At 37.4% G+C, this 24,860-nt stretch overlaps 1 protein-coding gene across 12 annotated transcripts in view; it reads left to right on the top strand.

Moving 5' to 3' along the window:
- DMD (dystrophin) overlaps positions 1-24,860 on the top strand; it is a 2,654,855-nt gene that overhangs the window by 2,310,679 nt on the left and 319,316 nt on the right. For all 12 annotated transcript variants that reach the window (XM_074391460.1, XM_074391464.1, XM_074391461.1 and 9 more), the window contains one exon: positions 5,384-5,530. In XM_074391460.1, the coding sequence (XP_074247561.1) occupies positions 5,384-5,530 (147 nt within the window). The remainder of the gene's footprint in view (positions 1-5,383; positions 5,531-24,860) is intronic.

Genomic DNA, 24,860 nt, shown 5'->3' with positions numbered 1-24,860 from the left:
TTCGAGCATCCCAGAGTCTCCCCTCTCTCTGCTTATTTCTGCAGCTGCTTTTGCTGTGGCCTTTTAAGGATTATCCTGGACCTCCACAATTGACCCCTCTATTTTCTCTCCATCTACAAGCTTCATTTTGCTTTGCTGTCCTCCTCACCCAGTTTAGATTGTACAGTATGTTTTTCAATGACATTCTGGCTAATATTGAAACTGCCTTATCCCTAAATGTGTGAGCCACAGTCATCTGCTGAAACCCCAAACCTGGATCAACTGTTTTCTCCATGCTGGCATACAACACTGTTGGAGGAAATGAGACATTCGGGCAGACGGATTCTGCTAAAAAATGTCAAACCTCATCCTCAAGTGGGCCCTCAACACTGTTTGCCACCTCGTTACATTTCTTAAGTCAACTCTCTCTCACACTCTCTATTACGATTAATTCAAATGTCCCCACTTACCCTTAATTCATGGTTTCATTCAAGGACTATTCATTGCACACCAGGCACTGCATGCTATGCCAGGCAGACTATGCCAGGTCTGTTGATTCCTACTACTTCACAGAGGAAATAAAACCCCTCAAAGCAGAATTCCCTCAATTTACTTTTTCCCGTCTTTCAAACTGACCTTCTGTGCTTTGCAGTAGTACAGTAATGCTCTTTTAACAGTCAAGTCAAAATTCCTCCCTCAAAATGAGATTCCCTTGTTAATAGATACTTCCTTTCTTTTCTTAGAAAAGTAGTAGATGACTGTAATTTTAAATATGTGTTTGAACAAATCCTTAGGTACATAGAGATAAGCAAAGATCTGACAGGCAGAAAAAAACATGGTATCAGACGTACATATCATTCTAAATCAGTACTTTTGTATCTATAATAAGACAACATTTAATGAACTGAAAATTCTGCCTGTGTGAAACTAGTCACAATAAAATTAGACTTGGTTTGCTCTTTCATGGAGAACATGTTTCAGATGTTTAAGTGATTCAAGGAAAACCCACAGCATGAAGGCTTTCTTCCATGTTTTCTCATTGGTTCCAAACTAGAATAAAACCTAATGTAATCCTGATATTATTTAAATAGCACATTGATTTGTCCAGTGTTAACTGTGCTTTTTGACACTATAGGTATAGTGTTTAATAATTTAGACACAAATTTATGTGCGTAATATTAAAAACTCTAATCTGTGAAATACAGCCAAACCACTGTCACATCTGTTTAAATGGCAAAGAACCTGTATTCACCCTTTACAGGGTGAATGTGTTGAGACTGCGTTTGGGGTGACAGCCCACAGCAGTGAGCCATCCTTGGGTGGTACAGAGCTGCTACCGAAACCTAAGTCAAATTCCACAGTGAAGACAGACATGAGCATTCTCCTGCCTCCTTTTCCTTTTTATCTTTTCTACTATCAGTTGTCTGGTTTCTTCCACCTTCGTGGGTTTAGTGCCCTCAGGATGATTTCTAGCGGACTAAAGTTCTTCAGCCTGCTCAGGCCCATCTAGAGACTTCCCCAAAGTGAACCTTTGCCCCCAGTTATCTGTTTATCAATTGACCTCTCACCAATCAAAGCTTCCATTGTCAAATACTTTAATAAATATTAAATTTAGGAATTCAGATTAAACTGAACGTTTGGCTTTTTTTCTTTCTTTCTTTTTTTTTTTTTTTTTTTTTGAGACAGTCTCGCTGGGTCAACCAGGCTGGAGTGAGTGCTGTGGCACCATCTCAGTTCAGTGCAACCTCCACCTCCCGGGTTCAAGCAATACTCATGTCTCAGCCTCCTGAGTAGCTGGGACTACAGGTGTGCACCACCACACCTGGATAATTTTTCTATTTTTAGCAGAGACGGGGTTTCACCATGTTAGCCAGGTTGGTCTCAAACTCCTGACCTCAGATGATCCACGCATCCTCTGGCTTTGGCCTCCCAAAGTGCTGGGATTACAGGTGTGAGCCACCACACCCGGTCTGTGTTGTTTTCTTAATCTTTAGCAGTTGTTTTGTTCACAACTACTTCAACAATATTTCTTTTTTTTTTTTTCCTTGAAGCAACTTTCTGGAATATTTGGCCTGGTTTTTATAGAAATAACTTTTCTCTTTTTAAACTAAAATTTTTTTATGATTTAGGAATTTATTTTTATTATTGCATTTTAGGTTTGGGGGTACATGTGAAGAACATGCAAGATTGTTGCATAGGTACACACATGGCAGTGTGGTTTGCTGCCTTCCGTCCCCTCACCTGTATCTGTCATTTCTCCCCATGCTATCTCTTCCCACCTCCCAACCACCCCCATTTCCCTCCTACGGACCCCAGTGTGTAGTGCTCCCCTCCCTGTGTCCATGTGTTCTCATTGTTCAGCACCCGCCTATGAGTGAAAACATGCGGTGTTTGATTTTCTGCTCTTGTGTCAGTTTGCTGAGAATGATGGTTTCCAGGTTCATCCATGTCCGTAATCACAATAGTAACTGGCAACCATAGGTTTGAGAACATACACAAAACTGACAGTTGTAACACATACACAACTAGCAAGTCAACTAATGGGAGCAAAAGCTCCACACATACTGATAGGCACCTCCAACATTTTATTGAGGCTGTGAGAGGTTTCCATCACTGTTGTTTCACAAACAGAATGAAGACTTGGGCTAATTTGGTAATTCTTAAGTGGACATTAGTTAAGATAACTTCCATTATCATTACTTGAAAGGAACAAAAAAAAAAAAATCACAGGATCTTATGGTAAAGCTTACAGAAAAAAAGTAAATTTAAAAAGAAAGAAAAAGAGGAAAAGGGAGAGTGTTGCAATTAATTATGAGTACCAAAACTTAACTTTTGAATCCCCTTCATCCTCCAAAACATTGATGCAGGATTAAAATGTGTGCCCAGGACTTTGGGGGAAAAAATGAAAATCAAAATATTCTACTAAGAGACATTTGAAAATGTACGTTATGTCACCTAAAGGGAACTGAAATCTAGATAAGACTTATCGAGGTGGGATAATCAACTTAATGGCTTGAGAATCTTGCTTGTAAAGAGAGTTGATTAGCACAAAGGACTCACCTATAATATTGAAGGATACTGCCTGCTGGCTTGCCCTCGCTGCAGAGGTTCCTGTTTATACTTTCCCCTCACATGATATTTATTTGTGGGTACTAGAAATGCACGTTATTATCCAGAAGAGAGTGGTTTCATTTTGTAACCGTTGTCCTTGTCCAAGTTTCCCCCATTGACATTTAAGAAATCTGTTTTCTAACCTTTCTATTATGCAAAACAAAATTGTTATGGATCATTTCCTTTTAGAGATAAGTATTCATATATATGAATTTAAAGCACCTTTCTCCACGGGCACTTCTTCTGATTCTTTTAATCCATGTATTTATTCATAAGGAAATAGAATAATATTTACTATCAACCACTATAAATTTTTCTGAATTTCACACTGATTCCAATGACATTCCACTAACACAAAGTTGAATAAAGATGAATACATTGCATCTGAATTTTTGCATGTGTATGGTCTGAAGGGGTTCTCTTTTGTTTGTTTTCATTAATGTATAATTCACATATTTTAAAATTCACTCTTTTAAAGTGTACAGTTCAATGCTGTTTAGTATATTCACAAGGTTATACTGCCATCACCATTGTTTAATATCAGAACATTTTCATTATCCTCCAAAAGAAATCCCATGATTGCTTAATATAATGTTTTTAATGAGCAGTTTTTAAAACTTTATGTTCAACAGAGTGATTGTCCCAATGTCTTGTATTATCTAAGAACTTTACAACAATATCTTGTATTATCTAAGTGACTGATACAATGTCTTGGATTATCTAAGAATCTTATACTCTATACAACACCACATTTTAGTGATGAAGTATTCAGGTTGTTTTGAAAAAATAATGTCATTCTTATTTTCTGAATGTACATCCCTGCTCCTTTTATTTGGACTGGGAGAAAATGCAAGCCTTATAAATGAGGTCATTGTAAGCAATGGTTTTATCATTGTAGTGAACCAGACGGAGAAATAACACCTGCCCAGATCAAGCAAGTCAAAACAGCACATGTAGTCAACTAAGTGAAACTGTCCTTGTACACAGATATTATATTACACAAACTGTTCTCCTAAGTGAGGAAATTTGTCCCTTAGAAATTGCTTATTGGAACATTTGGACATCATGCATCATGTTAAATATCCATAAATGCCATCTCAATAGGGTAGATATGATGCATGGTAATATCCTCCCCATATCTGCATAGGGTTCTTCTGCTCAACAGATTGCTGTGATATATTGCATCAGAGACTTCTGCTCTAGTGCTTCAGAGACAGCTGAGAAGCCTCACGGGAGCCTTCTGAAGTCATTGCTGCAAGGACTAAAATACCAGATCAGGAAGGCATTCTTAGGACTTGACAAAATACCCTACTCCCTAAATGAAGCTATTACGATGTGGTTGGGGTGAAGTATGCATGCAATATTGTATGACTGAATGTATCTTTGTATTGTGAAAAATAAGGATCCATTTCTGGTTGTGAAATGAGTAGAATTTAGAATCCAGCAGCAATATAGTTTTTCTGATATTTTGCCAATCCAGAATTTCTTCATGGAAGCATATAATGTAATAGATAAGAATATGTACTCTAGAGACAGGCAAACCTGCGTATATGTATCCGAGGTTCCTCAATTTTTCCCATGAGAGCTTAACAAGTTGCAAGTTTTAACCTCTGCAAGTTTGTTTTCTCATGTATAAAATTAGAATTCTCCGACTACTGGCCTCATAGGATTGTTGGGTAGAAATAAAATCTGTTTATGTGTGCATAGGGCTCATTACGGCATTAGGTACCTAGGAAGTACTCCGCAAATAGTAGTTATTATTCATCCATGAGCGAATATCCATTGTTATAATACTACCAAAATAGACTGTCTTAGTCTGTTCCAGCTGCTGTAATAGAAATCCCATAAACTGGTTAGCTTGTGAAACAATAAAAACTTATTTCTCACTGTTCTGGAGGTTGAAAAGTCCAAGATCAAAATACCAGCAGATCTGATGTCTGGGGAGGGCCCATTTCTCACAGACAGCGTCTTCTCACTGCACCCTAACATGCTGAGAGGAGCTAGCTAGCTCTCTGAGGTCTCATTTGTGAGGCGACTAATCCCAAAGTTCACCTCCCAAAAGTCCCCATCTCCTAATACCATTGCCTTAGGTGTTAGGATTTCTTTTCCTTTTTATTTTTTAGGATTTCAACATAGGAATTTGAGAAGAGACACAGACATTCAAACCATAGCATAGAGTAAACATTACCGACACTGCACCCTAAAGAGAATAAGATATCTTGCGGTTCGCAGGTATCAATTATTTGTGTTAAATATTCTCATCTTCCAATTTGCTTTTGATTATTTCACACAGGCACTTCGAGGAGAAGTTGCACCTCTGAGAGAGAACGTGGGGCACGTGAATGACCTTGCTCGCCAGCTTACCACTTTGGGCATTCAGCTCTCATCATATAACCTCAGCACCCTGGAAGACCTGAACACCAGATGGAAACTTCTGCAGGTAAACACATTGGAAACATTGTCCTTTGTTAAAGCAAAATAATATACAGATAAAATTAGTAAAGAACAATGAAAGTACATTTTTCATTTAATGTCCATGGTAATATTTGCGAGGATAGGCTTAGGATATTTTATATTATTAGTTTATAATCCCCATCTAAATGTTTTCAAGTTATTAATATTAATTTTGGAAGCTATGGAAAGTTAGACTTTGGTATGTGTCTTAGTCTGTTTAGTGTTGCTATAAAGGAATACTTGAGGCTGGGTAATTCATAAAGAAAAGGGGTTTATTTGGTTCAGTTCTTCAGACTGTACGAGCGTCTGCTTTTGGTGAGAGCCTCAGGTTGCTTCCACTTATGGCAGAAGGCAAAGGGGAGCTGGTGTACAAATATCACATGGTGAGAGAGGAGGCGAAAAAGAGGGGAAGGAGGTGCCAGTTAGGAAAACTGCTAACACAAGAACTCACTCACTACCATGAGAATGGTACCAAGCCATTCATAAGGGATTCACTCCTACAACCCAGACACGTTCCACTAGGCCCATCTCTAACACTGCGGATCATATTTCAACATGAGAGGTGGAGGGAACAAACATCCAAACTCTGTATAGCAGTATGTCTTACAATAAACAGAAAATAATGATGAATCATGATGAAAGAAGTGAATTGCCACCATGAAATTCCTTTGTACTATTATTGCTTGCATTCTTTTTTTGTTTCTTTGTTTTACTTTAAGTTCTGGGGTACATGTGCATATCTGGCAGGATTGTTACATAGGTATACACATGCCATGGTGGTTTGCTGCCTCCATCCCCCACTACATTAGGTATTCTCCTAATGTTATCCCTCCCCAGTCTCCCCACCCCCTACTAACCCTCCCCTAGCCCCCCATCCCACAACAGACCCCAGTGTGTGATATTTCCCTCCCTGTGTCCATGTGTTCTCATTGTTCAACACCCACTTAGGAGTGAGAACATGTGCAGTTTGCTGAGAATGACCATTTCCAGATTCATCCATGTCCCCAGAAAGGACAGGAACTCATCCTTTTTTATGGCTGCATAATATTCCATTGTGTATATGTGCCACATTTTCTTTATCCAGTCCATCTTTGATGGGCATTTGGGTTGGATCAACGTCTTTGCTATTGTAAATAGTGCCATAATGAACATATGTGTGCATGTGTCTTTATAATAGATCGATTTATAATCTTTTGTGTATATACCCAGTAATGGGATTGCTGGGTCAAACAGTATTTCTATTTCTAGATCCTTGAGGAATTGCCACTCTGTCTTCCACAGTGGTTGAACTAACTTACACTCCCACCAATAGCGTAAAAACATTCCTATTTTTCCACATCCTCTCTAGCATCTGTGATCTCCAAATTGTTTAACGATCACCATTCTAACTGGCTTGAGACGGTATCTCAATGTGATTTTGATTTGCATTTCCCCAATGACCAGTGATGATGAGTATTTTTTCTATGTTTGTTGGCCTCGTAAATATCTTCTTTTGAAACCTAGGTAATACCATTCAGGACATAGGCATAGGCAAGGACCTCATGACTAAAACACCAAAAGCAATGGCAACAAAAGCCAAAATAGACAAATGGGATCTAATTAAACTTAAGAGCTTCTACAGAGCAAAAGAAACAATCATTAGAGTGAACCATCAACCAATAGAATGAGAAAAAATGTTTGCAAGCTACCCATCTGACAAAGGACTAATATCCAGAATCTACAAAGAACTAAAACAAATGTACAAGAAAAAAATAACCCCATCAAAAAGTGGGTGAAAGATATTTCTTGGATTCTTAAAAATCTCTTTCCCTTTGGAATCCTAATTTAAGCAAGAGTCAATAGTAAGATATGTCCAAAAGTCATTGAAAGAAAGAGCATCCTATCACAAACTTACAAATGGAAGTTTTTAATAGGTTTGCATAATAAATACAGGGAATGTAAGTGTGCTCAAGGTCATACTTAGTAGCTCTGGGACCTGCAGCAAATTACTTAACATTTCTGAGCCTCAGTCATTCATCTGAAAAAAAAACATGGGATAATAAAATTCTCTACAATGTCAGTTTATGATTAGGATGAATAAGTCAAAATAAATGGAAAGTGCTTAGACACGGAGGTGCCAAATGATAAACACTCTACAAATTCTAGCTTTTGATGTCATTATTATTATTATTATTATTGTACACAGGTTTTAGAATCTAACATATTAGCTGAGTGACCTTGAAGCCACTTAATCTCTGTCATTGTCTATTTACTCATCTCTAACATGGTTACTGTAACATTGAATGACTTCATTCACGTAGAGTTCCTGCTATGGTACCTGGTGCTTAGTAAGAACTCAGAAAATGGTGGTAGTGGTGGGAGAGGTCTGTCTATATTCTCAGTGGAAAGGACACCATGTTATACCCTAAAACCTTAAAATTAGTTTCAATTAGAGAATCATTTCCTCTCCTTTCCAATTTCATAGGATGCAGAAAGTATACTCCTGAGGAAACTGGGTTTAAAAGTATTTGGTTTCAACTTTTTAATAAAAATGTAATAAACATGATTACTTTCCTATTGTCAGTCCATTTAGGGATGTGACTGAAAGTCCTGTTAAAGAATTCCTAGATCTTTAATAAAAATAAGTTGCAAATCCAGGCCCTCTTGAGGTCTCACAAATTTAATTTTTGTTGTGATGGATAGTCCTGAAATATTTGTATTATAGATTGCTATAAGTGGCATCGGCTAAAGCCAGGCAATAGAGTTAAGTGATTATACTTAAGTATAAATAAGGAAAGTAATAAATGTCCAAAGAAAACCAATGGCCACATTAGTCGCATTTAAGTGCTCTAGAATTATATTTTATAATTTCTTTCAGAGAGCAGAATGCCACATTTGCTTTTAGAATGTGGTGAAAGAGTTGTGACAGTGGCATGTAAATTTCCAAATGAGGTCAAAGGATTATGACTAGTAGGAAAAGTTTTTTAAAAAAATCAATGCGAAGTGATCATTCTAGTTGCACTATTTATTTACATGTAAGGTATGAAAAACTATTAATAGCTTAATATGTAGCCATTCTTTACAATGAATAAAAACTTGGTCATAAGTACAGGAAAATACATATAAGGAGACAGTATGATACAGCAAAAAGAGCATTGCAGTGAATATTGGGAGTTCTAACTTCAAACTTAAGCTCAGCAATTATTTGACCATGTTATTGTGGGAAAGCCATTTAGCGTCTCTCAGCTTTAATTCTCCTCATTTTTAAAATGAGGAAATCTATTTTGTCTAAGGTCATATCTGTTTCAATCCTATGGTTCTGTCTCTGGATATCTGGGGGAGATACATACATTTGATAGAATTTAATTTAAAACCAATGAAGTTGCTTTCTTTATTCAGAGTACAAATGTGGCTTGTTGAAATTCTATTTCTCTTTGTATAACTTTTAAACTCATCATCCCTAAACCCACGTATACACAGCCTTCTCCTATTAAACAGTTCAGTTTGTGGTATATGTTCTATTTTGTAGCAAATTTCATGTTTCTATTTTTGAACATGACCTTAAAGATATGCTTACAAAGTTTTTAGCAGAAAGCTGATAAATCCAAGGTTTTGGTGTGCATATAACCGAGTCAAGCTGATTCTATTCTTTTCTTTGATAATAATTCTAACCACTCTGCTACATTATAAATGTGAGTCCTTGTTCAGAAAGAGAAGAAAGCAAGAAATGAGGTTCACATCAAACAATTTTTTCCCATTACTGAAAAGGCAATTCAAATGTCCTGTTGACAATATTTTCTATTTAGAACAATATATGTGAGACTAAAGCATTACCCAAGTTCTGTGGCAGGAAGCTTGAGCCCCCTACTATTACAACATCATATTTTTTAAAATAGTAAATGTCAAAAAAGACATTGTATTTCTGTAAAAGTAAAGAATTTAGCCACAATACTTTGTCAATCTTTTAAACAGTATGTAAAACCCAAGTACAAATTTATCTTTTTCTCTGTCTGCTAAGACAAAGAAAAATAAAAAAGTGGAGAACTGGTTGGATGTGGTGGCTCATGCCTGTAATCCCAGCACTTTGGGAGGCTGAGGCAGGCGGATAACTTGAGGTCAGGAGTTCAACACCAGCTTGACCAGCATGGTGAAACCTTATCTCTATTAAAAATACAAAACGTAGCTGGACTTGGTGGCATGGGCCTGTAATCCTAGCTACTTGGGAGGCTGAGTCAGGAGAATCACTTGAACCCATTAGGCAGAGGTTGCAGTGAGCTGAGATCACACCACTGCACTCCAGCCTGAGCGACACGGCCAGCCTTGGTCTCAAAACAAGAAAAAAAAAACAGAGAACTGGAGTAGTAGAAAGGCACATATAAAACCTGATAAGAGAAAAAGTCTTAAATTTGGGCAAAGTAGTATAATAGAAAGATTAGAATTGCATACTGTCAGACTGTGTCTACTTGATATCAGAATATCCCGGGTTTAGTTGCATTATTCATTCATTTAATTTTCAAGGAAAGCCATGCTGGTTTTTTAGGTGACTGTAACATCTGTCAAAATGGTGAAACCAGCTAAGAAATGCGACCATCAACAATGGAGTCAGACCCAGTCACAATTTCCATATGTGTAGAAACATAATATATAGAGAGTTCCAAATTTTCTTTGAATCTTCTAATATAAATGTAAGAGACATTGGTTTGCCTGTTTGAAATTTTCTGTGGGAATGAAGTCCTATTTTCTTCCTCAGAGTAGACACATTGGTATGCATGTTACTATTTGACCATTTGATGGTGTTTGTGGTGTAGGAAACCATTACTCCTTGCAGTTACAAAAAGTTCTCATGTACAGTCTCTCATCTAAAAATCACAACCTTGTGATTTTGTATTATGATTATGATTACATATTATCATTATTCCCTTTTTCATGTGAGGAAACCAGGTCTTAGAAACATGAAGTACCACAATCACAGTCACGTAGCTTGTATCAGTCAAGATCTGAGTCAGTTGTTTTGAACTGCAATTCTCATGCTCTTTTTGCCTCGTCTTCTCAAAGTTCTATTAAGTTTGGACTTAACAAAGCAATACCAAATGGGTGTGGTGGCTCATGTCTGTAATCTCAGCACTTTGGGAGGCCGAGGCAGGTGGATCACTTGAGGTCAGGAGTTGGAGACCAGCCTGGCCAGCATATAGTGAAACTCTGTCACTCCTTAAAATACAAAAATTAGCTGGGCATGGTGGCACACTCCTGTAGACCCAGCTACTTGGGAGGCTGAGGCGGGAGAATCACTTCAACCTGGGAGGAAGAGGTTGCAGTGAGCCGAGATCGTGCCACTGCACTCCAACCTGGGCAACAGAGCAAGACTTCGTCTCTCAAAAGGAAAAAAAAAAAAAAAAGAGCAATACTTTAAAGCTATTTTGAACAATACAGGTGTAAAATACTTCACTCTTTTACATATGTCTTCTTTTTAAAAATGATTCTCAGGTATATTAACTTTTAAATATTCCTTTAGTAAACCAATAGATTAATGAGCCCAGTTCAGTGTACCCCCTTAAAAATCACACTTGTTTCAAATATAAAATTTTAAACCATTATATTCCTCATTGCCTTTAGAGCTCAGCAAGTGTACTAAAATCAACCAAAAGTGATTTTAGTGAATCAATTCTTAAAGCCAAACTAATGCTAATATTTGACGGAGTAGAAATGAATATCTAAACCAGGTAAGAAAAGTTAAAATGATGATAAACCTTTCTAATTTTGAAATAGTACACACACTGAGTAATGTAGTCAATCTCTTTATTCACCAAGCTCAAGTAGTATGTAAAGGAATAATATACCACTTTTCTTCATTCATGAGTAAACTCACAAATAGCACAAAAGCTGCAAAAACACTTTAGCATAAGGAGTATGTGCTCTATTGACTGTAGGAACTTATGGAATGTAAACACTTTTTAAAATATGAATTAGATGAAGGCATTTCTAGGTATGGGATTCTTTACATATGTCAAAGAACAGTATCATAAATTATGTATATTTTTTAAAAGTTTCCTAAGATTCTTCCAAAGTCCTGTACACATCATTACACTCCATCTGTATACCTCTGTGATAACGTGCTGTCACAGAGATCTAGACTCTCGTCTTTTACAAACTTAATTCCTTCTTTCATCTCTTCCTTCTTTCATTCAGTCAGCACCTACTGAGCATTGTAGAAGACATCGTAATTATCCTATTTGGTCCAAGGACATACTAAACAAAACTCCCTTTACTGCTTATGGCATATTAAGTAAAGCTTTAAAGATGGGTTCTCTTTTATGGCTTCCATAATGGCCCCACCTCTCGTCCCTTCTCAGTGTTATAAACCAGAAATATACATACTATCATAACACTGCTAATACAAAAGCAGTACCCATTATTGCCTCTGGCTTATAAATTTTTCAATAATTTCTTATTGGAAACTTGGTCTATATAGCCATATTAGTAAGCTTTGTGAGAGGATATGATAAGATCATAGCTAACCTATAGGAATATTTCTGTGGCTTCATTTTTAAAAAACCAAACTTTTTTTTTTCAAGCAAGCAATTTTTACATCAGAGCCATTTATATTCTTTACTTTAGTATGGTAGGATTTTCTAAGCAGGTCTTTTATCTATATCTATGTATGTTTGTTCTTACCATCATTGAGCACAGGATTTAATCCTTTAAATGTGTTCATAGATTTTGAACATTTTCCTCATATCTTTCTTTTTTTAATGATCCTGCACCAATCATTTTGCATTATGGGGTCACTTCTGGACAGACAGCCTAGCCATCTGCTCTTACAAATAATGTGGGCCTATCACTAACTGGGGATAAGGAGAAGACATCTACCAGTGTCTTTCTAGCACATCCTTCTTTGGCTTTTTCTTTCTTTTAGAAGACCTGAAATGATTCAGCTTGTGATTCTACCATAGAACTCAGGAGAAAATGACAAGTATGAAGCCATTCTCCAAGTAAACATGTTTTCCTACATTAGTGGTTCTCAAAGTTTAACAAGCGTCAAATTCATCTGGAAGGCTAATTCAAACACAGATAGCTGGGCTCCACATCCCAAGTTTCTGATTCAGTAGATCTGGGGTGGAGCTTGAGAATTTGCATCTCTAACAAACTTCCATGTGAGGCTGATGCTGCTGAATCATGGACCACACTTTGAGAACCCCTGTTCTACATTAAGTATTTGTCAGGTACAGACAAATTTAAAAGTCAAATAGATAGATAGATAGATAGATAGATAGATAGATAGATAGATAGATGTGACTTCTATAAGACACAGTTAAGGGTTTAGACTCTGGGGAAATTAAGTATAATGCCATGCCAAAGCTCTGTGTTGGAGGACTGGTCAAGTGGTACAGAATCATGGAGACCCAAGCACTTAACTTTTCTATGAGGCAGAAAGAGAAGGACACAGGGAAACTTGGATTTACATTTACTGTATTTCAAATCACATGGTCTAGAACTGTGCTGTCCGATATGGTAGCTACATATGGCCATTGAGCCTTTCAATGTAGCCAGTCTAAAATGAGATGTGTTGTAAGTGGAATATATACATCAGGATGCAAAGACTTAGTACCAAAAACAATGTAAAATATCTCATTATTTTTATATTGATTACATGTTGCAATGATAGTATTTTATGTGTTTGCTTAGGTAAAATGTCATAATGAATTTTGCTCATTTATTATGATTATTCAAACTTGGTTATTTTTCTCGAAAATGAATGAAGTGAACCTGTTGCTTCAGCTAAAACAATGGACAGTGTTTCTGCATAATTTTTACATGTGCCTACTAGAACATTTAAAATTGTACATGTAGCCCCTCGTTATATTTCTATTGGATAGTATTGGCCTAAAAGTAGTTTTCAAAACCTAGCATGGGTAAGAATCACCTGCAAAGCTTGTTAAACCAACCCACTCCCAGAAATTTAGTAGAGGGTGCAGTGTGCAATACTGCTTTTCTATCATGCTCCCAGGAGATGCTGTCTCTTTGTAACCACATATAGAAATTCATTCCCAAACTACAGATCATAGCATTTTACAGAGAGGTGTAAAAATATTTTTTTGCATCAAGCATTGTCCGTAGCTTGAATACAAAATTGTTTTGCCCATATACCGCTAGTTTTCATAAGTAAAGCAGTTGTATTACAAAACATACAGATTTATATCAGCTCATCACCTTTTCTCAATTAGCGATACTAAGTAGTACTTTTATTATGTGACAATTCTCAGGTTTTTGGAATATTAATGAGAAATACACAAGGTTAAAAAATAAGAAATTACCACTCACAAAATATTGCAGTAAGATGTAGGAAAGACTGCTCTAACATATTCTAAACTGTAGGTTGTTCTTATATAAATATTTCAACTATAATATCTCCTCTGATGTGCCCACTGGCCAGGGTTTTGTAAAAGCTGAAGGTAAAGGAAATAAAAAGAACAAAGAAGAAAGAAGAATGTGTTTGTTTTTGAAAAGGTTAGGTCACAGAAGGATTTGTTGGTATTAGGAATAGAATGACCCGTGAAAAAAGGACAATTAAGTTCCAGGAAAACATGTTTTCAGTAAGGAGAGAATAATCATTTATGCTTAACCTCAACTCTGTTAGGGAAAAAAAAGGATGTGAACAAAACCCTTTAAAAAATTGAAGAAGGGGAGTATACATTTAATACTCAGGCTAGTGACCACCCTTAGAGCATACTGAGGTCAAAGTGTACTGTCAAGCTTAAGAACATTTGGTTTTCAGTGTTTGTATAACTAATTATACTTTATTCAAGAGGAATGATATTGAAATTGGTCAGGTAACCTTGAAAATAATGTGGTCCAGATATTCCAGAGTCTGTCCTCCTCACCCTAGAAGAAGAATAGTCTGGTTTTCAAGGGAATTCTCTATTTTTTTAAAGGCATAAGGGACTACAGGGGGGAAAATGAATGATGTACAGAATGTGATGAAAAAAATTCTATGAAGTACAAAATGGGAATGAAGCCATCGGCAGTCAAAGAAATATTTATGAGTTTAAGAGAATGAAAAGCATATTATCTTTGTCAGATATATTAGAAAGTGAACTCAAATCACTGTGAAGTATTAATTAGGTTACTTGATTGCTTGATCTTTCTATACTATTTAATTTCTAATTTATTTTAATCAGGATCTATTTTTGTTAGTTCTAAGGCTAGCTATTATGGTAAACCATGTAAGTGTGTTTATTATTGTTTTACAAAATGGAATGTGTTCCTAGTAAATGTGTTTAAATAGCAAAATTTATTTATGCATGCATGCATTTATTTTAGTTTCCCGAGATCTCTATTTCCTTACTAGAAACATATATTTAGTTCCAGGCATTTAAAATTGCCAAGACGGTCATGTTTTCTTGTCCTTCTCCTTCATTCTGCAACTGACATTTGCCCTTGCCTCCAATTTCTCACTGCTTTATTCTTTGTTCTTGTAAGTGTTCTTGTTTCTCCAGGCTGACCTCTCTCCTTCCCTGGAGTTTGACCCTGCCCCACCCTTTCTTCTGCATTTGTTTGCACTGGTTGTTTTCTTCATTGCCTTTCCCACTGTCCTGCTGTGTGTGAAACACTCCGCCAGTAGCTGCTTACAGTTCCCATGCTACGTCATACCCAGCATTCAAAGAGCCGCTGTTCTCCCAAGGACGCCAGTAAGACTCCCTACTCCTCCTTTACAGCACATTCCTCTAGAAAGTAGAAAGAATCCCCTTTCAGTCCACATGAAAAGCTGCATGTTAAAGCCAACTCCATAAAGAAGAATGGAAACTAGCATATGAAATTCAAAAATGCTACTTTTAAATGTGAATGCCACAAAGTGAATCTCAAATTACTGTGGTTTATCTTAATACTTCTTTATTTGTATAAATTCTATAATGTCCTTAATATAATGATCACTGTGATATAAATTGTCTTTCCTTTAATACATTAATTTACTAAAGTAGATGGGAGTGTACAAATACAATAAGTTAGAAAATAATCATTGTATTAGAAATACAGCCTTTATACATAATTTTACTTTATTCAGACAATCAATGTAGTTGTATGATATAAATTTGAGAATATTTTACTGAGCATTAGGCTTACTAGATTAATAGCGAGAACTTATCTAGCACTTACTGTATGCTATACACTATTCTAAGCACTTTTGCACGTGCTAATGCTTTTAAGCCTTGCATAACCCAATGAGGGAGGTACTATTTTTATCCTCACTTTACAGATGAGAAAAATGAGGAGCCCAAGGGTTAAGTGACTTGCCTGTGGTCATAGATCAGGTAAGTGAGGGAGCCAGGATTTGAACACAAGCAGTCCACCTGGGGAATCTGTCAAAACTCCTAACTATGCAGTACCACTCCTCTGATAAAAAGTTGAATTGACATGACAACTTTTCCTCTTCGTTTATGATTTGACCCCTTAAACAAAAAGAACAGCATCTTCTCACATTTATTCATTTGTCAGGAATGACCTGGATCATGAGTCGAGGAATTATAAAGTAGGAGGTTTATATGAATTTCAGACCACAGTCTCAAGAACTGACTGTTTAACCCAGAGCCTGAATCATTCACAGATTAAAAACTAGAACCACTCTTCTGTAGTACCAGGAGGGTTTAATCGTCAAACTCTTGCTGAAGTGAACAGAAATACTCCTTTGTTCAATCATTCAATAACTATATTTTTCTGGTGTCTGTTCTTTACCAAACTCTGTTTGACATGACAGGGAGACAGTCATAGACAGACCTTCTCTGCACTCATGGAGGTTAGAGTTTCTTGGGAAGATAGACATAAACTTTTTCAGTCTCATAAAATAACTACAAATGTGTCAGGAAATAAAATGCAAGACACTACCAGAATATATAGTAAGGACCTAAACACGTGTGTGTGCGTGTGTGTGTGTGTGTGTGTGTGTGTGTGTGTGCTGGGGTAAGGGTGGGAGGCAGGAAAGGGGGATCAAGAAGACCTTCCAATAAAATGACCTTTGACCAAAATCTAAAGGATGAAGACAAGCTGAGTGACTTTCTATTCATCTATATCTTTTGTTTTAAATGGCCTGAAGCTTGGGACTAACTAAACAGAGTTGTAAAATTACAGTATGTAAATTGAATAACTAGGGATCATTTGAAGTAATGGACTGCAGAGTTAATGTATAATTAAGTCACATCTAGGGAAGATTTCCCATCATTATCACAGACAGCATCCTGTTTGCTTTCTTCACAGCACTTACGAAAATCTGTAGCTATGTGTTTGGTGGCTTGTTTAATGAAAGTCTATCTCCCCTATCTGAATGTGAGCTCCATAAGGACAGAGGCCCTGAATACCATATATCCTGACACTTAGCAGTGTCTTTCATATAGTAAGAATTCTATAAATGTCTTGAATAGATGAATGCATAAAACTAAGTTAAAATGTTATTGAAAAAAACTATTAAAAAAAAAGCAGAAAGTTATACCAGAGGGGAAAAAATTAAGGAAAATCACTATAATTTCTGAAGACATAGTACTTACATCTAAATGTGTGGCTTCATAAAGTTAACAAATACTTAAATAATTTTGTAAAAATCCCAAGAAAAAATATAATTGGCCAGGCATGGTGGCTCACGCCTGTGATCCTAGCACTCTCGGAGGTTGAGGTGAGTGGATCACTTGAGACTGGGAGTTCGAGACCAGCCTGGCCAACATAGAGAAACACTGTCTCTACTAAAAATACAAAAAATTAGTCAGGCATGGTGGCAGGCACCTGTAATCCCAGCTACTTGGGAGGCTGAGGCAGGAGAACCACTTGAACCCAGGAGGCAGAGGTTGCAATGAGCCAAGATCATGCCAGTGCACTCCAGCCTGGGCAAGAAAGCAAGGCTCTGCCTCAAGAAAAAAGAAGAAGAAAAAAAAAAAAAGAACCACCATTTAACCTAGCACTTCCATTACTTGGTATGTACCCAAAGGAAAATAAATTGTTCTACCAAAAAGACACATGTGCTCATATGTTTATTGCAGCACTATTCAAAATAGCAAAGACATGAAGTCAACCTAGGTGCTCATCAATGGTGGATTGGATAAAGAAAATGTGGCACATCTATACCATGGAATACTACACAGCTATAAAAAAGAAGGAAATCATGTCTTCTGTAGCAACATAGATGGAACTGGAGACCAATTTATCCTAAGCAAATTAAAGAAAAAACAGAGAACCAAATTATGCATTTGCTCACATATAAGCAGCAGCTGACCTTTGTGTAGGCATGGATGTAAAGTTGGGAACAACATACACTGGTAACTACTAGATGAGGGAGGGAGAGTGTGGGACAAGGGTTGAAAAAACTACCTATTGAGTACTATGCTCACTACCTGGGTGATAGGTCCAACTGTATTCCAACCGTCAGTATCATGCAGTATAAAATAATAGTTGAAATTTTTTTAAATAAAATATCAAATCATAAAAAAATAAATAATAAGGGTTCATGCCTGTAATCCCAGCACTTTAGTAGGCCAAGGCAGGCGGATCACAAGGTCAGGAGATTGAGATCATCTTGGCCAACATGGTGAAACCCTGTCTTTACTAAAACTACAAAAATTAGCTTGGCATGGTGGTTCATGCCTATAGTCCCAGCTACTTGGGAGGCTGAGGCAGAAGAATTGCTTGAACCCAGGAGCAGGAGGTTGCAGTGAGCCAAGATCACACCATTGTAATCCAGCCTGGTGATTTGTCTCAAAACAAGAATTAATTAATTAATTGAGGAAACATAAACAAATAATAAAAAAAACTGAATCTACTGATGTGTTTCATTGCTTTTTAAATATCCACTTTGAATTACTGAATATTTTAATATTTGTAGTTTTACATTTCAGCACAGAAAGTCTAGAAATTCAACCCTTGATTTCACAGACACCACATGATAGTTCCTAGTTCACACAGCTAGTTAATTGTGGAACTAGAACCAAAAACTTGCTCTTTGTGTCTCTCACATACCTTTTCACTTTATTCTAAAAAAGAGCTCCTGATTGGAGAGCAAAGCAGTTCCTGAGGGTTCCCAGGCAGAGCCTCTGCTAGAGTTTTCTTTGGAAGTTAGCTGGGCACCTAACCGGGCAGCTCTGCCACAGATTGGGGGGAGGGGCAGCATAACCAAAACCAGAGCCCCATTATGACCTTTGTGGGCCCTAAGTACTTTTGCCTTAATGGGCTTCTTTTCCATTAAAAAAAAAAAAATCTTTAAAGTATATTTTAGGACTGTGGTGGTATAAAGCCAAATATGTTAATGTTACCTATTCAAACAATTTCTTCGGCCTGAAAGTTTGTTTTTCCCTTCTGATATTAAAATAAGTTAAAACATTTTTAAAAAGGCATTTTTCGGTCTAAATGTACTATATTCTAAGGTATTTTTAAAAGGAATTACTTATCCAAATCCCACCTGTCTTGCAAGGTCCATGTGAAGCAATGAGATAAGGTCTGTGAAAGTGCTTCGAAACTATTAAATGTTATAAAAATGTTAAGTTGTATTATTAGAACTACAGTTCATCTCTGTGAAACCTTCCTAAACTTTCTCACTTTTCTGAACTTGATTACGCAGCATCTTTTCTAATCTATTTGTTCTTCCTTTATAAGAAAAATTTAATCCTTTCTGCCCTGCTGGGTTGTAAGAAAAAGGACTCTCTTCTTTTCTATAATCTATTGATATTTTATTGTATTACACATCTAATGGGTTCCCAATAAATACATGTTGGATAGAATTGAACCAAATTTCTTTCTAGACGTGTGAAAAAAAAATCCTGATCTTTAAAAAGAAAGGGTACTTTCAGAGATTATATATAGAACCTCTTGGTATTCTGTATTTGCAATGAAAATATTTTAATTTGTGTTATACTCAATAGTTGCATCATATCTGCATCTTTTTGCTAAAATTGAACAGGCTTCTAGTTTAATATAATAATTTCTAGCGATAGCTGGCAAGAAAAAAAATATGAGAGCATAGTCATGAACTTCAGATTCTACTCCCCTTACTTTTGGCATTCCGTTCCTCTGAATTATAGCTTACATTTCTTTATTATCTCAGTTTGATTTAATATTTCTAAATATTCACCTCTGTTTCCATCCATAAATATTTACTGAATTTTCTTTTAATATACTATCTTTTTGTAACAGAGAAAACTCAAGTGTCAGTGAATTATTAATATAAATGGCACTTAGGAAATACAAAAAGAACATGACTTCCTTCAAACGAGTCAGGACCCCCAATTCTCAGCTCTGGCATTCCCATCGGACACTTAAACTGTATGGACAATCAAGTTGCCCATGTGGCTACAGCTTTTGTGGCTGTGCTGTACTTGGGAATTTTAATGTTACCCTCTTTGAATTAGGTCCTTCACTGATCTTGCATCTCAAAAGTATTTTGGTGCCACATAAAGCTTTTCTTTTGGAATCAATCATATTTTCCCATTATGAATGCTACCTGCTGGTTATCTGTTAAGTGTATACTTTGAAACCTTCTCCTTATCTGTGAGTGGTGGTCCCGTTGACACTGGGTGAATTAGATGCTTATCCTGGTCACTATAGCTTTCTTTCCAGCCTTTTCTACTCTTACGCCAAGCGTAAGAATTCTCTCCTGATAGTAAGAATCTAGGGCTGGGAAAATGGGATGAGTTGTCCTTTTAGGCCCAAAAGGAGTATTGTTTAATCCCCAGAATATGGTGAAGAAAGAGACTCTTGTTTTCTTTTCCTCAAATGTGTCCATGTACACCCTTCTCCTTTACTGGCAGAGAGCAGGCTTGTTGAGGATTTACCCTCCTCCCCATGACCATGTGCATCAAGAGAAGCCCCAACCCAAGAGAATAAATAATGATAGTCCTGAGCTATTTTGTGGTGGTCTGGCAGTCTTGTTTGCCCTCTTTGGAACTGGAAATGAGCATATTATGCAATTTTAGGTAATAAGATACAAAGGGCATTTGGCTACGGGAGCTTCTGAGAAAGGTTTTTCTCATCTAGAGAACTAAACAGGCATTCTTATCTGGGCACTATGTCTACTTCCTTTTTCTACCTGGAACATTCTTTCTCCAGATATCCTTGTGACTAACTCTGTCACTTCCTTCAAGTCTTGTTCAAATCTCAAATTTAAAAAAAAAAAAAAAAAAAAGCCTTCTTAAAATTTGACCACACTAATTAGACAGCAACCTGCCCCATTCTCTTCCCAGCCATCTCAATCCATTTCCCCCTTACCTTTTTAAGGTAGCTCTTCTAGGAAGGCACTCTCCTCCTCCCTATGAATCATGTCTCCAGGTAATTGTTCCTTGTGTAGAGGAACACACCGAATCTGGGCTGCTCCTATACAACAAATTGAAGGAGGTAGAATTGATTAAGCAAGAAATTCAAGATAAGAAGGATTCTTGCAGTTTCTGTTTTGGTCTTGTGGAATGCTCACTCTGGGGAAGGTGATCTGCCCTGTACTAAGTCTACTCTAAGGCCACTGTGCTGTCTACAGAAGCTACAGATCTAAGCTACCCATGTGGAGAAGCTGCATGGAAAGATAAATACATGGCTAGCCCCATGCTGTTGGCCAAAGATCCACAGCCATCCCAAGTGAGAAGCCATATGTGTGAGTGAAAAAACTGTCTGTTACAGCCATTCCAATGGAGCCTTCAGATCACTCCAGCTTTGGCTACCATCTGACTGCAAGCACATAAAAGAACCCAAGCAGGAAACACCCAGCTGAGCTCAGTCAACTCACAGAACCATGAGCAATAGTGATAAATTTTTATTTTTTAGCCAGTAAGTTCTATGGTGATATATAGCAAAAGGAACATCTGTCCTGTTTTTCCTGTTTTTCCCTTCCATACACTCATTCAGCAGAAGCAACATGTTTAATATGCTTTTTTCGATTGTCTTTTACTATGAGAAAGTGAGCTCCATGAGACCAGGGATATTGTCTCTTTTGTTTACTAACGTATCCAAATTACCTAACAAAAGAGCTTAGCGTGGCAAATATTTGTTGAATGAATGAGTGAATAGATCAGAACTTCAGTAGCCATGTTGTGAGTATGTGGACCCTTCACCTAAGAATGGCAGAATGGATGGATGGGAGAAACCTGTAATAATATCATTATGCTTCTGGATTACCCAGCCCTGGAGCAGCCTTGCCTCTGTACTCCTTGACTAGTCAAAACATTTTATGTTGGGTTTTTGTGTTTTTCCCTTTGCATCCCTGTAAAGAATACCTGAGGCTGGTAATTTATAAGGAAAAGAGGTTTAATTGGCTCGTGGTTCTGCAGGTTGTACAGGAAGCATGGTGCCAGCCTCTGCTTCTGATGAGGGCCTCAGGAAGCTTACAATCATGGTGGAAGGTGAAAGGGGAACCAGCGTGTCACATGGTGAGAGATGGAGTGAGTGGGTAGGAGATGCCACACTCTTTTAAACAGTCAGATCCTACGCGAACTCTGAGTGAGAACTCACTTATTACTGCAAAAATGGCACCAAGCCATTCATGAGGGATCCACTCCCATGATTCGGTCTCCTCCCTCCAGGCCCCACCTCCAACATTGGGGATTACATTTCAACATGAGATTTGAAAGGAACAAACATCCAAACCATATCAATTTTCTACAACCTGCAGCAGAAAGCATCTCATCTGGCACATGGTCTTTCAAATAATTCTGATTTAGATGCATGGAACTCAGATATGACTGAACCAAAAGAGAAATCTAAGTAGCAGACACCACAATATTCTCAAAAGCACTCTCTTGTTGACCGAGGCTTTTCTACTGAGCAAAGCACCTGGTTTATAATATATTATTTCCTTACACCTTCTCCTAAGAGACCTCCTTAGTGTCCCTGCAGTAGATATCTGGAGAGCCACCAATCTCTTAGCAATGACTAGATGTGTAACCTCAGAAATGGTTACAACTTGAGCTTTTCTCTCAGTCTAGATGAGATACATTGCCCATCCCACCAATTTGCCACATTTACCTAAATTTCTGTCTTAAGCTGGAACCTCTACCACTCAAGCTAGGACACCCCTCACCACCACCACACAGCAAAAACTAAGCATTTTTCATTAGCCTCCTACTTGCCATTGAGTACATAAACCTGCAAAACAAGTAATCTCATTAAGGCACTAATTGGTTAATGCTTTTTTCTCAGAAATCACTTTTGCATGAAATTCAGTTCAGTATTTTATCAGTGACTACATTAGTCTTGAGCGGAACAAAGATGTATATGACAAAGGCTCCCTTCAAAGATAATTAATACATGAACCATATACAGTATTACAAGGGCTCCACTAGAGATCTGAGCCCCCCTAAAAGTGGCATTAATGTGCAGAAGAGTTAGCCATGAATTTTACACACGAGATGACACTTGAGCTTGGACTTGAGCAATGAGTAGGGTTCCAAGAGGTAAAAAAAAAAAAAAAAAAAAAAAAAAAAAAAAAAAAAAAAAAAAAAAAAGAGATGGTTTTCTAGGAAGGAGGAATAGCACAAACAAAGGCCTAAAGGTCTGGGAAGATCTGGTATATAACCTGAGGTAGTTATAAGTCTGGAATGACTGAGGTATGGGGTATGTAACAGAGAGGGCAGCAGAGGTGAAATAAGTAATATCTAAGTAAATGAAATACATGTAATTAGGGGAGATGAAATATACTTAAATTATTTACCTTAATTCTTCTTTTGACTCTTTACATTTGTCAGTCATAAGGAAACAATTTCACTAAGATTGTTTTTACCTTTTTACCTTAGTTGGCCAAGTAAACAAGAGACAAAGTTTTTAATGTAAAATATTCATTCAACCTGAAAGAACATTGATGATTCCAGACCATTTAAAGTTAAATATTTTAGAGTTCTCAATTATTTCTATTTGGATGAATAGAACCTTTTTTCAGACTTCAGAAATATATGTTTAGTTTCTTTTTTTGGATCAAATTACTTTTTATTGCATTTTAGGTTTTGGAGTACATGTCAAAAACATGCAAGATTGTTGCATAGGTACACACATAGCAATGTGATGTGCTGCCTTCCTCCCCCTCACCTATATCTGGCATTTCTCCCCATACCATCCCCCCCAACTCCCCACCCCCCGCCGTCCCTCCCCTATTTCCCCCCAACAGACCCCAGTGTGTGATGCTCCCCTCCCTGTGTCCATGTTTAGTTTCTAACAGCCTAATTGTTCCTGCTTTCATGCCAGCTTCATGGGTATTAGCAAGTTCAAGGTCAGCAGGTAGGAATCTGGCCCCTAAGAATGCAGCGCAAGAGTTAAGGAATGCATGATTACCCCTGTAATTACTTGAGAGGGGCTCTGAAATCCTGGCAGGGTTGATGAGGCCACCAGATAACACTGACCAAGAATGTACATGAGGTTAGGAATTCAGACTGTAGCTGAAGTGGAGAGTTAGGATAAACAGATTCTGAATGTAAAAGATCAGAAATTCAAACAGGCAGTTAAGTCAAGAAACCAACATCTTAGAAATGTAAACCTCACTTTAAGTCAAAGACTCTCCAAACTAAGACTTCATAATATATTTACCAAGTCAAGAGTTAGTATCTACTCACCTGAGTGGTCCTGGACCTGTGGCCAGTAACAGGAGATTGCAGGTAGAATGTGGGTTAGAATGTTTTCAGGGGCCAGTAACAGAATACCTGGCACTCAAGTTCTTAAATTTGTCTTTCCCAAGGTTTTCTAGTCATAAGAATCACCAGGGACACTTGATTAAATAATTCATTCACAAGCCCCTTCACTGGAGAGTCTGATTTAGTAGATTTGGGAATATATCTTTTAGCATGAACTCCAGTGGAATCAGGCAAGAAGTGAAAACGCTATCGTAAATAATAGATACATTAGAAATAATAGAGACTTCTGATAATTTAGCACAGTTCCCAAACTTTAGTATGCACCAGAACCCCCTGGGGGCTTTTAAACTACAGGCTGGCAGGCTGCACCGAGAGTTTCTGACGAAGTAGGTCCAGTGTGGAGTCTGATAGTCTGCATTTCTAGTCGGTTGCCAAGTTATGTTGATACTACTGTGATCAGGAACTGCACTTTGAGAACCACTAATCTAAAACAAACTGAAGTACAGAGGCCATCAGATCTACAGCTGGTTAATTCAACAGATTAGCTATATCAAGACTTGAGGTCAGGTTCTCTGAGATTCTCTTGTCTTTTTCCTCATGATGTCAAGATGGTTTCCCACCACACCAAGCAACATATCCTCAGATAACAATAACCAAGACAAGAAGGAAGGGAATAAGGTGCAAGGATAACTGCAGTGTGTGTGTGTGTGTGTGTGTGTGTGTGTGTGTGTGTGTGTACTCATGCCTGTGTATCTGTGTTTGGAA

Source organism: Saimiri boliviensis, chromosome X (assembly GCF_048565385.1).
Source record: "Saimiri boliviensis isolate mSaiBol1 chromosome X, mSaiBol1.pri, whole genome shotgun sequence".
Lineage (NCBI taxonomy): Eukaryota > Metazoa > Chordata > Mammalia > Primates > Cebidae > Saimiri > Saimiri boliviensis.
The sequence above is the reverse complement of the archived record's forward strand: the minus strand, read 5'-3'. Positions and strand labels throughout refer to the sequence as shown.